The 20,012-nt window shown below is 42.9% G+C and overlaps 1 protein-coding gene across 2 annotated transcripts in view; it reads right to left on the reverse strand.

The window, feature by feature from the left end:
- Window positions 1-7,807: 7,807 nt before the first annotated feature.
- Window positions 7,808-20,012, reverse strand: part of LOC117757982 (glutamate receptor ionotropic, kainate 2-like) — a 59,696-nt gene continuing 47,491 nt past the window's right edge. For both annotated transcript variants that reach the window (XM_034579241.1, XM_034579242.1), the window contains exons 12-16: window positions 18,996-19,114; window positions 17,906-18,123; window positions 16,926-17,151; window positions 13,348-13,598; window positions 7,808-10,638 (exon numbers count right to left, since the gene is read on the reverse strand). In XM_034579241.1, the coding sequence (XP_034435132.1) occupies window positions 10,474-10,638; window positions 13,348-13,598; window positions 16,926-17,151; window positions 17,906-18,123; window positions 18,996-19,114 (979 nt within the window). In that variant the 3' untranslated portion in view covers window positions 7,808-10,473. The remainder of the gene's footprint in view (window positions 10,639-13,347; window positions 13,599-16,925; window positions 17,152-17,905; window positions 18,124-18,995; window positions 19,115-20,012) is intronic.

The following is a 20,012-nucleotide window of genomic DNA, read 5'->3' on the forward strand; positions in this document are numbered from 1 at the left end:
ATATAGTAATATTATTGTTCTTAGTAGCTTTATATTTTCTTCCAATCAATGTAACTACTGATTGATCTCTTGTTTATTGTCCTGTTCAGTATTCAACGCAGCCGAGGAAATAACCCCCTTAACTTAGAAATAATCAGATGGCTTGTCGAGGCTGCATGTAGGATGACAAATTGGTGTTTTTAATATTTCCCCACTCTTTCTTATTAATCATGCAAACATGAGACGACACATGCAAAGACTCCCATCCATGCAATCATCACAAATGTTGCATAAGGTTTTACCCAAGATGGAACATTTGCGATCACGCGTGTACCGGTTGTATCTCAGCAAAACCTTGAACAGTGAACATGGTGTGTCAGATCTACTGTAATACACAGACACAGTATTTACTGAGGAATAAAATCAGTATACTTACAAACTTAATTTCAAATTTATACCAATCTGAGACTCACTTCTGCCCCTGAAGATTGATTCACTCATATATTTGTTGAGAAACTGGGATAAATCAGAAAACTGTTTGAACCTGTAGTGAAATAAGAGTTTCTGTGTCGTTGTGTTTCTTTTCTAAAAATGAAATTCATGCTTGATATCTTTGTGGTCTCATGATCCAGTATTTAAAGTAGATTTTTTTGATTTTTGTTGCTGTCCTGTGAAAACCGTGTATCTCCAAATATCAAGGAAAAGTGTTTAACGTTTGGGGAAAAGGCTAAATCAACATCTGTCAGGCTGTTAAATCTTAGCTTAGCTTTACACCTTATTATAGCAACACTACAGATTTTAAATGAGCAGAAATGTTAGCTTACCTTTGTTCAGAGTACGACTTGCTGATTCCAGACCTTGTGCTAAGCTAAGCTAACCAGCTGCTGGCTTAACTTAAGTCCCAGTTATTTGCTTCTTGTTTATTAGCATACTTTCCCCAATCCTAATGCTAGACTGAGCTAGGCTAGCTCCTTCCCTGGGTTCCGGTCCTTGTGCTAAGCTAAGCTAACAACCTGGTGGCAAAGAATCAGTTCTTTGCTTGTGTATTAACACACATTCATTCAAGCTAGCTGTTTCCCCTTGGTTCTAGTCTTTGTGCTAAGCTAAGCTATCCACCTGGTGCTAGGCATTAGCCCTAGTGCTACACAGAGCTACGCTAGCAGTTATCCTCAGCCTCCAGTCTCTGTGCTAAACTAAGCTAACCAGCTGTTGGCAATTAGCATGCATTCCCTAATGCTAATGCTAGACAGAGCTAAGTTAGCTGTTTCCTGTTTTTGTGCTAAGCTAAGTCAACCCACCTCTGGCATAACTTTTCCATTGAGCATCAAGTTTAAATTCTAATTTTTAAAAGAGCCTTTACACATTCAGTTTGTCTGAAAACTTCCAAATCACAAAATCTGGCAATACACGGTTTTCATTGGACAAAAACTCAACGCTAATTTAAATTAGAATAACGTGAATTGTATGTGTAATTGAAGGAAAAGTCTGTTTTCATTGAATAAAAACACGCACACCTGGTCCAAAGACTACACGAAGACCCAAGAATGATATAGAATATAGGCCTACATTCATATAATGAATATAAAAACCTTAATTATCATTAAAGATGTATGAAAAGCCTTTGGAGACGGACAGGATGTATCACGCCATGATCCCAGACGACTGAAGTTCACATACCTCAACTGCTCTGTGCTTTGCCTTGACTGGAGAACAATGTGTTGTAGGGGATGATGATGATTATTGTTTTTTTTTTAAACTGTATTATGTTGGATTCTTATTGTGTTTATGTACATGAAATCATACTGAACCGTTGGACCTCTAAAGAACCTATAAATCCAACCAAGGCAGTTTAAAGTGCAGATACCTCCTTGTATTGACTCGTAACCTCGCAGGTCTCATGTTTGTCTGTGTGTTCTCACTCTCTACATCAAGGCCAGAGGGAGTCTTCTGAGCTCGTTTCCTCTGGAGTACGTCTAGAGCCAAGCACTGATTGCTTTCGAATGGGGAAAATGTTCTTCTGTGTGCATATCACTCATTATTTTAGCCCCAATATAAGTGTACTGCCTTTTTTAATCTCTGTGAATCTTGGATTGGATTTTTAAATATGTCTTAAATGTTTTACTTGATTGGAAAATAAACATATTATATTGGCATTAAAGTATGTATACTTTCCTACTAGACATCGGAGTGGTTAGATGTTTGCTTCTTCTCTATGGGATTCAGATTTAAAAATTCACTCACACACACATTTGCACACATGCTTGTTTTACGTTCTGTCTATCTATCTATCTATCTATCTATTTTTATACCTTAAATACATATATATGTATTAGTTTCTTTGAAATATTCTGGTGCTGAAACTGTTTCTTAATTAATATTGAAATCAACACCAATTATAACGAGTCATTTAAAACATGTATGGTGCAAAGGTCCAAACATCGGTTAACAAGAGACATATTTTTGGCTTCTAAGATTCTCAGTATAAACATCAACATGTATGCACATACAGTGGTTTCTAAAAGGCTAAAATCAATTTCCCATTCAAGTGAAAGTGGTCTCAGACTTATTGATCCCACTGCATATAGAGACAGGTGAGTCTTGAAACTCTACTGGAGGGATGAACACCATTCTTCCAAAAGCATATCCCCTCATTGACCAAATAACCCTGTCAAATTACACATTTTAGGGAATTTGGTTAGTTTTCAAGCATAAAAACTGCTTTGAACTACATGAAAAATGATATGTTACCATAGCAGCGTTGTTTCTGGAAAATCAAAAGAGCATTTTTAAGTTCTCACAATACTCTGACCAGATTTGAAGCTCATCTGTTAAACCTGCTATAGGAGAAGAGAAAAATACATTTTCTGTTCCCAGTAGGTGGCGCTGTGTCCTAGTCTGACATTTGGCCTGTAGCTGTCTTCAGGCCTGAACTCAAACATGTGGAAGATCTGATGATGTGACATCTGATGACAGAAGAAAAATGCCTTTTTCTTTATTCCGTCCGTTCTCAGCTCCGCTCACTAGGGGGAAACCTGGTGCTGTTGTATCCTCGCTCCCCCTCAGGCCTGTGAAGGACACAGCCAGAGCAGATTAATCACCTCAACACATCTGACTCACCAAACACACTGGTGTTCCTTCACAGCCGTCTCTCTATTCTCCTGCTCCTCTTTAATGGCCCAGCACCTTGCTTTTTATAACCAGCTGTCTCTCTCACTGTCGTCCTCCTCAGCACATCCAGGCTTGAGGGGGTCCATTAAATCCACGCTCTTTGTTTACAGTTTCCCTTTGTTACCCGCCATCATTTCCCTATACTGCTCTCCCCCTTCATTTCCTCCCTGTGTACCATCTCTGGAGATGGCTTCGTCAAGGTCAGCTGTTTTTTACAGCTTGTGATATTGGAGGTATCACAGGGAAGCGGCGATAAGAGGAAGAGGAGGAGGAGCACGGGGGGGAGAAAGGACGGAGAGAACCAAAGGATAAATACTGTCATGCCTTTGCTGCAAACAGTAAGAGGGGTGTGTTTGCACGATGTCAAAGGCATGTGAGCGGGTCGACGAGATGAGAGGGGTACATTTCTTCTCCGTCTTTCTCTCTGTCGTCCTATTCCTCATTCCTAAACTGCGTGTTGACCTTTGTAGTACCGCCTCCAGGCTGTATGCTTTAACCTTTCCAGTGAGAGAGAGGGGGCCCCTGCGCTGGGAATACAAGATAAATCACAACTGCTGTCTGCTAATGCGACAGACAACAAGACACACCGGCACGCAGGAGGCACCGCGGAAAGCTTTGTACCTCCTTGGCTGTGCCTCCATGAAGATGTTCACACCATTGGCGCACTGGGCTATTACTATCTACAAGTGCACCCTGAATTATTCATCCTTCATTAAAATGCACTATGGGTGATGATGGCCATGAGTGTGTTTTGGGGTATTCTTTTTTTCTTTTTTTTTCTTGAGTAAAACACAGAGGTCATTAGGAGTCATTTCTGGTCAATTTTGTATGATCAACCATGCTCCAGAGAAAGACAGGAGAGAAAAAAAAATCCAATTTACTTTCTGTGCATTGGGAATTCATGTTGAAAGAGATCAAAGGGGACAGACAAAGAGATGAGAGGATCGACATCTTCTCATCTCCATTTGGCTCCCTATGAGAGGGGGAAAATTACTTTAAAGCTGCAGCCTTGATGAAAGAAAAGGGGCCTTATGCCTGATGTATTTCTCCAGAGGTGGAATCAACACTATGAATGACTCAAAGGCAGAGAAACAGAGAGAGAGAGAGAGAGAGAGAGAGAGAGAGAGAGAGAGAGAGAGAGAGAGAGGGAGAGAAGATGGGAGGAGGAGGAGGAGGGAGAAATGGAACATTTGTTTGAAAGAACCTAATGGGGTATTTTGGTGAAGAACGAGAGTGCTATTTGACAGCAGTGAACAAAACAGCGATTCCCCTGTCAGGAGATGTGACTATAGCTCCAAACTCAACGGCGTCATTTCCAGTGTGTGCATTTTATAGAAATGGCAGCAGATATCATCAGAAGTTGCTCATACACGGCATCAATCAGGAGGATTTTTATCAGACTGAGCAGCGTCAACGCATCCATCTGAAATGTGATTTTTAGTCTCATATCCTCCACGCTCTCTTCTGAACAAGTGTAGAAAACAGGTCCTGGAAATGAAATAGCCTCCGAACGCCCCATTAGTTTCTCTCACCCCTCGCACTCTGAGAGACAACCGGCGCCGTCATCTTTCTGACAGAGCTGTCAAAGCATCGAGCCAGCCACCCTAGTTACACATAAAGCAAATAGAAATGAAAACATTGTCAGTGAAAAGACTCATGGGGTAACGGAGACGCCAGGAGCAGGGTGAATCACTTAGCAGGCTGTGCGCCTCCATTCTGCAGCTGCCACCCACCACAACACATCTGCCACGGCAAAGAATAAAAAAAAAAACACTCGGGTAGAAAACCAAATCCAAATGAATGGTTATGTGACACAAAGGATCACTTCGTCAAATTGAAATTCATTTGCAGCCGAAACAGGGTTTGTCCCCCCGGGTACACGTGTGTGACCGTGGAAACCCGCCTACAGGTGGCAAATGGCGGGAAAGTCGACATGCAAACACACAGATTGACACTTAGCGGCAGTAAAACCATTAGATTTCTTTGTGTGTGGCCGGTGGTTCTTCAAATATGCCCCCCCCGTGCTATCTCTGGGCAGACACATGGCACCGCTGGGCAAGATCCTCATGCGTATCAAATCATCACTTTTCTACCAACGACGCCTCAGCCAGCCACTGCAATTCCCCGTTTTTTATTGCACTTCCCCAGGATTTCATATTATACATGCTGAACTTCACAGACAGGAGAGCTGAAAGTGTCGACTGTCGGGGAATCGTCTACCGCAGGCGGAATATTGCACCGACGATTGCTACCGGCTTTGTTGATATGAGCCACACAGTAACAAATGATTGAATTATTTATGCAGACCATGGCAGGAGTGATTGCTTTACACTGAGGGGAGGTGAATAAAGACATGTTGAATATTAAATGAATGTAGTTTAGCTTTTTCTTGGCAACAAGTATACTTTTGCACTCAGTACTTTAATTCACTTTTAGCTGATATTGTCTGTTTGGAATATATATTATTCAAATTTTATAATGTTTTCATATTTAACGCAATGCCTTAATAAATAAGTTAGTAAAATACTTTTCCTGTTAAAAGTTTCGGTCCATTTTCGTGTATTTTGCACTGATTTAAAATAGTTGATATTCACTGAAAAAGGAGATTAATAAAGTTCAATTGGCAACACACAAATTAATCATGTTCTTTATTTTCATTTTCTGGAGAATTAAGTTAAAAAAGACTCAAAGATTTTAGCTAATTTCGACATGCCAAGATGCTCACAGTGCTAACAAGTTGTTTCGCAGATATGATGACTCACTGAACACAAATTGCAGCAGAGGCTCATGGGAACGCGATTAATGTGTTTGGTTGTGACCTCAGACTAATTAGAGATCTGACCTGATAGTAAGTGAAAAGTCACCTAATGTCATAGAAATCCATCCAATATCCTGCTGGTGGCGCCAGAGGAAAGTCTGGTTTCTCCTTCATCCCCATGGGAACATGAGACCATCAGTCCAATGGCTGACGAGATATCTCAGTCTGGAATGACCAACGTTACCATCAACAGAGCCGCAGACAATAAAAAGTGTTTATAGATACAATGACCTGACAGAAATGTCACATCAAAGCAAAAATAATATAAAAACCAGCTCCTCTCATTGATTCGTGCCCTTTCTCTTAAAGATTCTAAGAAAATAAGGACCACCAGTATAAACTACGGTAAAACCTCTGATGATATATATTTGATGGCCCACCCTTAATGTACATAATGACTTTACAAGTGCATATACTTGCTTCTTGTTCCACCGAGGAAGATCAAAGTGGGTCGACATGATTCTTACTCTGTAATCCTGAATTATTAAACTCGCTGGGAAATGAGCAGAGGAATACATTTCCTCCTTCACCGAACCTTCCTTGGCAGGTGCTATTACCCTCTAATATCTGTATGACAAACCAAAGTCACATTCAGAAAGCAATTTTGGGTCCACAACGCAATCTCAGCCATTAATTGCCTAATGAACAAGATGTTATCTAAGGATACCTTTCCAACGACCACTTAGGAAAAGAAGGAAGAAGACTTAATATGATGGAAATAAGTGTGACAGACTAAACGGCCCCTGCTGAACGCACCGACGCATGCTCTGACCTTCCCTGTCAATCTGGAGGGCAGACAGGGTGGCCATTTATGTTGTGGCGGCAGAGGTCGGCCCGCAGAAACAGTTTTCATCATTACCCGCATAGAAGAAACAAAAAGGCTGGAGCTGTCTGACCGCCCGCTGTCGTCTGTAGGAGGGAAATAACAATAAACAATGAAAAAAAACCTGAGAGTCAGAAGGGAGCATTCTCCTGTTTGTTTGTGCAGCCTCCTGCGTTTCATTGTGAGTTCTATACACTTACAGTCGTCTGGATTCCTGATTTCGGCAGCCCGGCACACAGCCAGGTGGATAGATGCACCCAACGGCCAGTCGGGAAAAACAGCTGCCCAAACATACTCACAATCCTAATTTAATTAACAATTTAGCAATTACCTAATGTAGTCATTTAGATAATACAAATCAAGTCTTTGGGCATTTAATCAATAGGAAGAGTCGGACATTTCAGAACACTGCAGGACGTAGTGCTCATCATCGAACGCACTCTACAATGAGGTCCCACAACAAATCCCAGTTTTCTGCTGCATCTCTTACCCAAATCAAAGGAAAGCACTGTAGGAGAATGGAAATAATATAAGGCAAAACTACAATTATGACATTTTTTTAATGACATTATTTGTAAAACCTTGCATCAATGTCAAATTCCATTTTTTGTTTTTCGACAGGACAGCAAAGCCTTTGTAGTCGTTCCCTAATACATTTTCTGGGTACTCGATCGGTTCAGCTTATAGCGATGGGTGGAAAATGACAAGCCACACTGGTAAGAACGCCATCGGGTTCCAGGCGTACATCTCCTCTGTCAATCTTCATAATGTGCAAATGAAATAAGTCATTAACTATATCCATCCATGAACAGCTGAGATGGCATCGTGTTTTATTCTTTTACTTTTTTGGAATCTGTGGAACAACAGATCAAATGATTAAACAGGTAGAATGAGACGACAGGGGCAGTGATGTCGTGACCTACCGAGTATGCTTGTCATTTCTCAACATGGAACAGCGTCAGACATGAGGTGCAGCGGGGCCACGTGTGATTGGGAAGAGAAAACACGTTTGGAGACAATTAGTGGATAAATGATCTGCTCCGCCCCCACGCCGCTGCCACCCTCATCATCATCATCATCATCATCATCATAACATCATAACATGAGTGACTTGGCGGCTGGTGTAAGAGCGGAGGCGAGATACACGGTAACAAACAGCAAAGTGCCTCGTCGCTGGCCTTTATTCCCACATCTGCAGCCTAATGTTTCACACATCGACAAGTAGCTTATAAATTCCTTCTTGAGCTTAGAATCAGCAGTTGAAAAAAAACAAAAACAATATCACCACAGGGTTCGTTAAGTGGCCAAACTGGAGCTGCTGGTCCTATGACATGATCTTCATCAGCCAATGTTCAGAGTTCTCATCTCACGTTGGCTTAAAGGAGACAAATTATGCTCATATTCAGGTTCATAATTTCAATTTTAATTTCAGCCTCTGTCGGACAGACTTTTATAAATACACAGAAAACCTATAACACTGAAAAAAGCATAACACGTCTCAAATGGAGAATGATAACTGAGCTACGTCTCCTGATGATGACCATCTGAAACGACAGAAAGCTCCAGGAGAGCCCCTAAAGAGACCATGTGGTGTAAATATCAACATCTTCTCACGTCATTTCTGTCCATCATCGAGTCCTAAAGGAAATGTTTCTGAGATAAGTGAAAAATATGAGATTATTTAAACCCATCTTTTTATTTTTTTTTACTTTTTCTTTATTCAAGTCGAGCCAACAGTCTTTTGTCTTAAACTGTAGATAGTGATGCAGAAATTTGAATTTGATGGCCTTATTCAAACTGAACAGCACACTCTTATCATTATAATCAATTATTTGTAGAGCTTCTCTGATAATGTTGTCAGGCGAATCTTAATTTAGAGCAGATACTTTGGAATGGACGTATATATCAGTTGATAAGTGACAAGAAACTTCAATAAAAGTCTTAAGTAGTTTAGACAATGTTTGTTTCCCCCAAAGAACGTCTACAAGTTGATTTGCTTTTACAGTTACATGTCCTGGTTTGTATGAATCCATATCAAATGTATTTGATTGTTTGTTATTTAGCAGGATTTAGCAAAAATAATACTCAAATAGTTTTCATGAGATTCTGTGGAGGAGTGGGACGTGACGAGAGGAGCCATTTACATTTAAAAAATACTGTTGGCTGATATATCATCAGCAATGACCTCAGAAAACCCAGTATAGGGAACAGTGTGTTGTATTATCATATTTTTTATTATTATATTATATTCACTAATCTAAAAAAGTAAGACTTGATACAAAAAAAAGAAAATCTCATGATTAAATCTGATTTTTTTTTTCTTTTTCAGTTTCCTGAGGCTAAAACGCAGCGTGATAGCAACATCATCGCCTGGTATCTACAAGCTAAACTCGCATATTTTACTATGACTCACCACAGCTAGTTGTCAGTTAGCCGCGCTAACCGCTCGGTGCGGACTGTGCAGACAGTTGCAATTTGTAGGATGAGTCACCACCTTCGTTTACAGTCTCATTGTTCTTACACACCCGCCAAAATCCACTACATTGTCCCCAGACACTGTAATCGCTGGCCCCACGAGGCCGACGGAAAGAAAAAGACTGACTCTCTGAGCGATGAGAGACAGAGATGAACCCTACACAGCAGAGTTTTGGAGCCGCGCAGCCGCTGCCGCCTGTTGTTGGAGTTTGAGGGCTGAGTTGGTATCTGCTACATATTTTATCCACGGGAGGGGCTACCATGATACAAAGTACTACAAAACTTCTTGTTCTTGTACAAAAAAAACAAACATTTTTTGTAGAAATACTGCATTTTAAACAACAACCGATACAGAGTGAGAACTGCAGACCGCGCGTGAAGGATGGACATGGATGAGGACTTTGACAGTGTACGTTTGCTTTTGGAGGCTTCGAAACATAGAAGGCGTGATGGGAAGTTCTTATACGATGGCGGACCTTTGGCACGAGAAAGGCGTTACAGAAGAAAACGATGGGTGTTCAACAAGGTCAGCGTAGATGAATCCGAACTAAACATCACTTTTATACATCAGTCTCACGTCAGTAAACCTGCTTGGGTCAGTCTACCGCTCCCGCTGTTCGTGTGAGATTAGCGTTTTGCTCAAATCATTAGAAAGGAACTCAAGCCACTGAAGGGAGGGAACGGAAGGGGGGGGGGGGGGGGGTGGGGGGGGGGGAGGGGTCACACACACACACATGGAGGTAAGACAAAAGGGCATTGACATCAACAGAAAAAACTACATCTGGTGTTACTCTCACAATAGACTTTCCCCTTCTGCACAGGTGTCAGATGAGTGTGTGTGCATATGTGTGTGCATACATGTGTTACGTGTGTGTGTGTGTGTGTTCACACTTATGTTGTTTTTTTTATCCCAAACCCTACTTGGATCGTTTTAATTTTACACACGTCATCAGCACAACAAACCCCCACGAGTCCTTCCTTTTCCAGCTCCCTTCAAAGTAGTGAACGTCACAGTGAGGTGACACTGCTCAGGTATCTATATTTCCACAGGAAACATCCGTCTACATAAGCGAGTGGGTTCAAAAGGAATCCTGTTTTTTTGGACTGCTAACTTCAGTTTGGGGTTAAGTCAGCATTAATGTCTCCCAGTGTCCCCCTGTCCTCTTGTTGGTTTTACTTGGAGGGGGTGTTTCGGGGTGCGTTCCGCGCTTCACGCCATGGTTTCCTTTCCCGGGAGTCTCCTGTCGTTGAACGTGTGCATGTTAATGACCTCCTCGGTCTTAACGATGGCGGGGGGCTGAGGCTTTTGTTTGAGCCGGCGTTGGCACTTCAGAGACACGCGTAGCTCGTCCATCATGGCGCTGCAGAATGACCGCTGCAGGAGGCAAACGGGACAGAAGGAAAAGTTATGGCCCGCGCCATGACATCTGGCACATTACACACACTTACACAACTCTACTGTGTACTGCTAATGCTGCGGTAGAGGTTTCTCCAAGGATACATGTCTGGACAACACGATGGAAATGTGTAGCAACACTGTTTGCACTGTCCAACATTGACAAAGGTTACGTGTACAATTTGATTGTGACTTTAGCGTTTTTAGGTCAGTCTTGAAGACATTTGTTTTTCAAGAAAAGGTTCATTCTCTAAGCGCTTTGACTGACATTTTCTAAAATTGGTGTCATACCCCAATACCCCAAATATTTGTTGTTATCTTTCAAATTAGTTGTCATACCTGCATTATGACCTAATAGTTATCAAGTTATAAGCTTTTGCATTTGGGGATTTCAAGTAGGTGAACATAAAAAAAAGATTACATTTTAAGGGGTAACATTGTAAAAAACAAGATTGAGTTGTCTAATAATGTTATTTATAATCAACAAGTTGGAAGTAAGGTAAGCAAATGTAATTATAGATTTATTTTTTATGTTTTAAAGGCGTCTGTATATCTTCAGTTTTCTGCCGTCTCCTCAGGACCGTGTGGGTGTGGACAAACTGGGTCTTGACTGACAGCTCCACTCTTCTGTTAATTTTGCAGCACCTGTTTGGGCGGGATGACTCGCTGACCTACCATCACTCTTATTGGTGCACACAGATTAGTGACATCATAAATCTCCTCCGCGGTCCCGCCTGTTTTTAACCTGAGCAGCGGGTCCAATCAGCCGCAGTAATTAAAAAAGCACCTGTGTGGGGGCGTGAACAGGCTGTAAAACTCAAAGTTGAGTTCCAGCGATGGACACGCCGAGTAAAGTCGAAGCTATTCACCGAATGACTGAACAATGTTTTGGGTCTGATGTGTCCCAGATTTCCTCCTTTTTAAACTTCACTGTCACACAAAGGTCTGAATGCTGCTCCGGAGGCTGTCGCTCGCTGCCAGGAGCTAAATCCAGAGCTAAACACGCTCAACAACACTTGCAGTTGTTGGCACACGAGAGGAAAATGTTAAGACACTGCAGAAAAGACGAAAACATCCACTTTCAACAGATTAAATCCCCCTAAAAATATTGGTAGCTTCTTTTAAAGCATCAATCACCCACTCACACTGACACGTGTTATGTAACTTCTGTAATATGAGCGTCTGTTTGTCCCTGCATAATGCATGCGGTGTGAAATCCCATAAAACGCCAATATGCTTGTGCGCCGACGTTGCGAAGACAAATTCACACACATTCACTTACTGATTATGCAAAATCTAATTCAAATTCTCGGAGGGTGTGGGAGGAGAGGAGATATAAGAGCGGAGGGAGAGCATTAAAGTATGAAGCTATTATTTTTCTGTTTGTGTGGGTGTGTCAAATGGATATCTGTGGGTGGCTTATGCACCAGGTATATCTGTTTGTTTCTACGCTTTTTACATTTGTTTGTCTGGCATACGAATGAGATAGATTGTGCACTCGCGAAAAGATGAGTGATTATGGAAGTGGAGAGGGTCAGGGAGGGTGAGCGGGGGGGAAATAATGGTGAAAAATAATGAGGAGGGATATGGATTAGGCCGATGGAGAAGATGGCAACTAAGGGGATGGAAAAAACCCAGAAAGCTGGTGATGTTGTGGTGGAGGAGGTTGGCAGGGCGAGAACACCGAGAAGGAGAAGCTTGTCGTCAGCATGTAAATTACCAGCACCTTCGTAGCCCAGAGACTGTGGCATTTGCAAATTATCGGAATATGTTTGACCCAGTCTTGCAGCTCTTGATTAATGACATCAAGGATGTTCTCTGAAACATATGCAGCCCGTAAAAAAAAAAAAAAGAGAGAGCCAGAAATTAATAACCGTGGCAATAAAGTAAAAATACCGTAGAGCTGTAATTCTGTGGATGTAAATAATTAAAATGTACCTTCTACAACATCACTGCACAAGTTCAAATGCACCTAAATACTCCACACTGCGATGAATCATGTGCACGGAAATAGAGCCCGGATGGGAGAGGCTGGGATTTCAAGTATAGAAACATAACCAGAGGCAGGAGACGCTGCACATATGTGTGTTTTCACTTCATATAAATCATGTGAAGAAAGGATAAGCTAAGGTTTTTTTATTTTTAAAACAATACTCATACTCATATGTACTAAGAGGGTTGATGGATTTTTCTCGTTGACCCGGTTAATGAAGCGATATCAAATTATAGCAAGGTGGCAAAGATGGATTATTAAGTGCAGCAGGTGCTAATATGAGGTTTCAGAGATCTGAGTTAAGCAAATCAAGTGAGGAGAGTATCAGTCAATGTCTTTTTGTGGCTGTACCTCAGCAGCAGAGTGTGGAACCTGGGCTGGGTTCATAAACATTTGGAAATGACCTTCAGGTTCCCTCACGTCTTGTCTATCTACTATTTTTTTGTGATCCTATCATGGATCCATAAAAGAGAAGGGACATGCAAATTAAACGTATGTTGAGTTTTATTTGATTTTTAGTTTTGTTTGTTCTATCCCCCCCTTCAAAATAAAGTGACTTAAGAAAATGAGACATGAATAAAGATGAGTGAATCCAAAATGTCACACAGCTTAAGAGGAATTGACTGAGACACAACGACAACAAATATACAGCCGAGTGTCTGATGCTGTGAATGTGTCAGAAATGGCTCCGGTACCTTCTCCAGCTGTGCGTTCTGTTTAGACTTGTAGAGGACCTCCCCCACAGCCACGAACACTGACAGCACCAGTCCCGCAGCCAGCACGATGAAGATCCCGCCGATGTTCTGCACCCCCAGAGCGCTGGCCTCTTTGCTCTCCTCTTCAGGACAGCCGTTCCCCCTCCACCACTTCTCCTTCATCATGTGCAGCTTCCCTTCCTCCTGCAGCTGCAAAATGGCTATAGTGATCTTGTCTCTGTATGGAGAGCCTGCAGGGACAGAAACACAACATGAATAACAGCAAAACATATCAAAATAAGAGATTATGCCAAAGTATATCATAGTCATCGCTGAATAGATATTATATATATGTAAAACTTGCATCGTATATGATCATATAACATGTTATTGTTGGCTGCTTAGAAGGAGTTTTTTTTTGTGTAAGTCCTCCTTCAAATCCCACTAATCCCCACATTCACAGAGTGATTCCAAAATTCTCACTCCTCTCCACAGTGTGTGAATTATAACGCACAGGGAGTTGGCAACAAAGACAACGGCTTTGTGCTGCCGAGCTGCTGTTGACTCTGACGAATTAGCTGCTGTTTGCACGCGCTTTCAGACGCCACAAACGCTGCACATAAACAGGCAAATCAGGGCAGCCCGGTGGGGTGTACGTTACACGGGTGCACATGGGTTTGGGATTATATGTGTAAATCGGAGATAGGGTTTCTCGATCAGTGTGTGTGTGTGTTTTTTAATGCATGTCGATGTCATGTTGAGTAAAAGCACCCAAATCCATAGACAGAGGGAAGGCGCCAGAATTAGCGACAAGGCATTAAAGCACAGCAGGTGCTGCGGTGATCAAAGGAGGAGTAAACGCTGCGGAGAACCCGAGTGGGGTCGTGTTCTCTTCCTATCCACAGCGTGTGTGACACAACAAGGCATCGCACAAACACACACACACACACACAAACACACACAGTTAGATTAATACTAACTGTGAACATTCATGTTTCATTTATAAACTCCTTTAAAAGCTTGTTAGTGTATTTATGCGATAACAGAAATCATACATAATGAAGGCTGTTGGTACATTTAAGTCATTTCGGCTCATTCACACCGACTGGAAACACTGGTGAAATGGGATTTTTTTTTTTGTATTTTGGCAACACAACAAGAATCATTTCACAATTTGCTGCTAAAACTCTCGGGGAGCTGAACTGAATCTGGCCCCGGGTAGAAGGTAGCATCACTTTGTCTGCTGCTCCAGAACAGTTTTGCCTGTCAGCCCCTTTAGTTGATTCCCCCTCTGTCTCATCTATCATTTATCCATCGCCATCCATCACCCCTTCATCTCGGAGTGTCTGCGTCTTTAGACTGACAAAGAGGACATGATGTGAAAACTGAAAACTGCATTGAACGCCGCTGATTTTTGAACAGCGTCTTCTCTGTTCAAAAATACAAGTGTACCTGTGATGTGCTTGAGGAGAACATGTGCTCTTCTTTACGACGTGCACAGTTTGAGACCCTAAAGTGCACATGTACATCTATACATTCTGTGCATGTGCAGCAGATTTGTAGTCCCCAGTCGTGTACCGTCTATGCATGTGAAAGGCATATGCCCGCTTCATTTGAAGATGAGAGATCTATCAAATATCCGAGTCCCCCGATTCCGGCGTTGCTCATATTTCAAATGATTAATGATGGCCTAACAAAGAAGGCCTTGGATAAATGCTAATAGGACGGGTCCTTCGAGAGGATGATATGGAGAGTGGGGCCCGGGCGAATGTTAGAGCGCCGCGCTTGACACACCGCGCATACACAACTACCTGACAGATGTTCAACACCAGAGGACATCCATCACTCCCACACTGTCTGGCTTCAAGTATTAATGCGATCACAGTTTAAGGCGATAGCGGCAGATGACGCATTTGCGTTCTGGGAACAGGACGTGTGAAAACCCGACAAGCGCTAAACGGTTAAGACTTATTATACGTCTTTCTCTGGTTTATTGCTGTAACAGCCCTACGGGGAATGAGCCGCTAAACAGTGCTCAGCGGGGCAAAAGTTATGGGCTAAAGGTTGACGTGCGGGCTGAGGTCTTCGTCGGGTTTGGGACAAGGACATAAGGAGAACGCCACAATAGGAAAGAGGAAAAAAGGGTTCCCTCTCTTTGCAGAGGAAACGCTGGCACCAACACAGATCTCACTTTGAACTAATAAAGCAATTATCTCCAGCCCTCTTCTATCACAGAGGAAACATTTTACAGGCTATAATCAGCTTTATTTCTGAAATACCGCGCAATGAACATCAGGGTTAGAGATTGAAATGAGTTAGTGGGCAGTAATAACTTTGAGAGAGGACATTTTAAATCATAATTTTTTATGCATTTGAATACTAAACCACTTATAGCGGAGTTAAAATGATTTGGGCTATATTTCGCAGTCATATATTTGATACACTGCGCTGCAACATGAATGTAAAAAAAAAGAAAAAGGGACGTTCTCGGTCTGCGTCCGTCTCAAGGGCGTCGGCGTAAGTACTTGTGCACTTACGGCGCCACGGAGGGACTATATTTCACAGCATCACCTCAGCTTTGTTACAGCCGCGGCAATCACGGCATCTCTGCAGATCTATAACTGCCTCGCACTCATCAGCGGCACCCGGGTCCAGATGTGGATGGCCAGAATTAATCCTCTATATTTTGATGGCCTTCATATCACCGATGATAGATGTGGCCATTACAGCGGGTCGCAGTGCTCTCCCTGGCCTCGTCATGACTACTCTGACCTCCGTGACACCGGGGCTGGAACCATCACTGGCTTATCAGCGGCTCTCGGCCAGGGTTGTGAGCCGCACATTTATTAACTCTGTCATACGCTATGACATATGCGGCGAAACCTTTGGTGGATAATATCTGATTCGTGATATTGTTTTGGTAAAAAAAAACAAAACAAGATTGCTTTACAATAGGAGAACAGCTTTAAAATGTCAGGGCACAATTGTTTGACTGTAACTGGGTCGAATAAGGAGTTTAACACAGTTGTTAGGGCTCGTTTATACTTTCTGAAGTGCTCTGTTGTTGTGTTCCAATGCACAACCCAATTCAAACAGTGTCAAGTATCCCACGGGGAATTGCACCAAATTGACTTTGGGGTTTCTGTGATTGTGCCACTGTTAAAATCTTGCCTTGTGTGAGCTCAGTGTTGACTTTAAAAGTATTCGTGAGCCTTTATTTTAACCCAGGTTTGCTTCTGTAAATAAAACTGGGAGAAAATCATTAAAGCTAGAAAAAAAAACCGAGGTTTAGCTTGAGCGGCGCGTGTTTTTATATTTTTTGCCCTAGGCACAATTTAACCTTATCCATAAATTCAACCTCTTCAGCCATTCACTTTTCATTAAGCCAAACCTTTTACACCTCACTCTGTCGAACCATTATACCCGCGACCCCATCAATAAAGGTCAACCTTTCCATTCTCAGAGCTTATCCATCATCCATACCGCACACCTTCGCACGGTATATCTGCAGAATCTCACTTTGACTCAGAGCCATTCAAACATTTTTACAACACAGACGTATATCTGAGGTCAGCTACCCATCGGCGCTCCCACTCCGTAGGCCTTGGAGTCTATGAGGCCCCCGATCTGCGTGAGGTTGCAGTTGCGCTGCGTGACAAACTCGATGGTGGTGGACTCCATGAGGAAGGCGTAGTCCGAGGTCAGGGCGCGTTGGATTCCCTCCTCCACGTCCTTCACCACCACGGACTGTCTCCGGCTGTTCATGAACTCCCACATCTTGTCGTAGGTGGAGATTTTCGTCTTCTGCAAGTCACCAGAGGGAAAAGAGCAGGATGAGAATGGATGTACAATCATGGCGGTCTGCTCAAAATTCTGATAGATGACCGTACTTACTTGAAAAACTAAAGCAAAGTACATTAATATTTCTATGAAACAAGATTTTATTGTTACTATTTGTCATTCAGCATTATTCAGCAGTAGCCATTCAATCTAAAATATCTCTTTATATAGTAGTTTCTGTGGCTACCTTGGCATGAGGGCTTCCCACTGCCACATACGGTTTACTTTGATGCCCCTCACCATGTAAGAGCAGCATTAAGTTACTGCTAATGCAAACTGAGCTGCTGTTTCATGCTTAAAATGTTAAACTAGTGGCATTTATTGTGAAATTCAATCTATAAAATGCATCCACAAAACAACACACAGTCGTTTTCAGCATTTCTTTGACGCCAGATCAGTTTAAAAACACTGCAGGAACACAAAGAGAGCAGCAAAGCCGAGTTCTCAGACGAGGATTTGTGTTAAACTCCAACTTCTCAGCGAGGTAACAAACCCCCAAAGCACAGTGGGGGTGCTTTTGTGTGAAAAACGACTTGCAACCGTGTGCGGAATCAAATCAGACGGCAGCTGCAATTGTCATCCACTGATTTCTTGATTGAAACAACATCATTTTATCACTGTAAAGCCAACATGCTCTTTTGTGTACTGTTTAATTAAAGATTATAACAGAGAGACAGATTCCTCATTGGACGACTCTATAGCACCCTGACCCAGCTACCTTAAAGAAGGTCATCGTGGCGCCGTCCTCCACCACGCCGTACAGGATTTTAGTTTGTTTGGCCAGGTCATCGGCCGAGTCGATGGGCGACTCCATCCTCTCCACGGTGAGGAAGGCCGCCAGGTTGGCCGTGTACGAGGAAATGATGATGAGGGTGAAGAACCACCAGATGCCTCCCACTATTCGAGTCGAAAGGGCCTTGGGCATGAGCTCTGATCCTGGTGTGTGAGGGAGGTGGCATGGGGTGAATGTTACAACTGCAGCATCTATTCATCTCAGCAAATCTGCACATTATGATTCCAGTCTTGTATTTAATTGTTTACTGTGATCAGTTAAAAAACAAGTTAACTTGTTTCAAGAACTCTCCTCAAGTCGTCAGCGGAGGCACACGTTGTGATCACTTGAGAGAGCTCTCAAAACAAGACGACTGTTGGATTTCAAACGAGTGAAACGATCTTGTCGCAGTCACCAGCGGGTGCTTTAAATAATGCTGGAGACAGTGAAGTGCTGTTTAAAACGTCCTCCGGGGGAAATGGGCTTAGCAAAAATCAATCAAATCAAATAAACACATTGAATATTCATCAATCAGGACAGTGTGAAGAAAGTGACAGGCTGTTTGGGCCAGAGAGTCATGTACCCAAGGTAACCTCACATCCTGACTCCACACCCCACTGATCTCCAGGTGCTGGGGGGCCAGGGGCAAGAGGAGAGGACTATGGGTAACGTAGTGCTCTCGCTGCTATTCATCAAGAGCAGATTCAAAGACTGTTTGTGCTGCTGGTTTTAAAAACATTGTTTTTAAAACCACAAGCTTTTAAAACAAAGGTAATTCAATTTAAATGATGTTTAAATCCCTCTCATACATCCCTCTCTCCCTGCCACATTCACTGTAGCTTTACTGCATTCCTATGAGCTAAGTTGATTAAATTAAAAAACCATTACATGCACATTTACTCTAAGTTCCGTCTGGACCCCCAGAGGTCTCTCTGTTGCCGCTGGCGTGCATAAAACAACCCATCCCTCAGAGACAGTGGGATATAGAGAGCTCAAGCTCCGCAGAGCAACAGCAGCCACAGGCTGAGGCAACTACCTTGCTGCATGAGAGCCCCAACTCCAAACCAGAAACTATTGAGCAGCGTAAAATTGTTTTCCACTACATCTGAGTCGGGGTTGCACGGGTGCGGGTTGTACCACTCGTAAGGGCTAAACCTATAAAGGAGAGAGAACAGAGACAGATATGTCAGCACATAGCAAAGAACAGTGTGTTCGCTGGCGCAGATTAAACAGCAGAACAAATTATACATTTCGGAACGCCGGGCAGGAACAAGGGGAATGTAAATGTGTGGGAAACCTGTGATGTGGCCTCAGGGTCAGAGCTTCTGCAGAGGCCAAAGCGAATCATTCAAGCTTTTGCTGAGATCCACTTATTGGCATATTCAAATGCCATCAGTTTATTGTGAGAACAGATCAATAGGCTGGAATAACACTGTCACTGGCGATAATGTCCTAGTACGTGATGATCTTTGGGGCTCATTTGGATTCACTGACTCAGGAGCCTTTACGCGTTTCCCCCAGCAACTGCAATCACCATTACTCTCCAGACGCAACATCCCCCCACATCAGTAAAGTGGGAATTGGTCTCTCCTTTTCCCTTCTCGTTTCCCCCCCCGAGAGCCACCTCTGTTCTTCCTCCTCCCTCGCTGATTTTCCCATTTTCTCACATTCCCCTCACACCTTCATCTCCGTTGCATATCCTGCACCATTCCCTCCCCAACGACCCGCACCTCATTTTTTATTTTTTCCCAGATTGCCTTGCTTCTCCTTGCGAACCTCCGTCTTCCACCCCTCCCCAATCCTCTTGCTGCTTGCCTCAGCTGATTGTCAGTATCTTCAGGTCAGTCGTGGACATTTCTCATCTATTATCCTAAGTAAAAGTGGCATGGCATTAGCGCGGGGTGATTGGGTGTGCGTTAAGCATCAGGGACTGATTGAGTTTGTGCTGAAGTGGTTGATGGAGGGAACATTGCTTATGCAGAGTTGAGGGGTCCATCACGTAAGGCTGTTTAGGAGCTGCTCCCCCGACACGCTGCATGCTAACAATCCCGTG

Source organism: Hippoglossus hippoglossus, chromosome 24 (assembly GCF_009819705.1).
Source record: "Hippoglossus hippoglossus isolate fHipHip1 chromosome 24, fHipHip1.pri, whole genome shotgun sequence".
NCBI classification, from domain to species: Eukaryota; Metazoa; Chordata; class Actinopteri; order Pleuronectiformes; family Pleuronectidae; genus Hippoglossus; species Hippoglossus hippoglossus.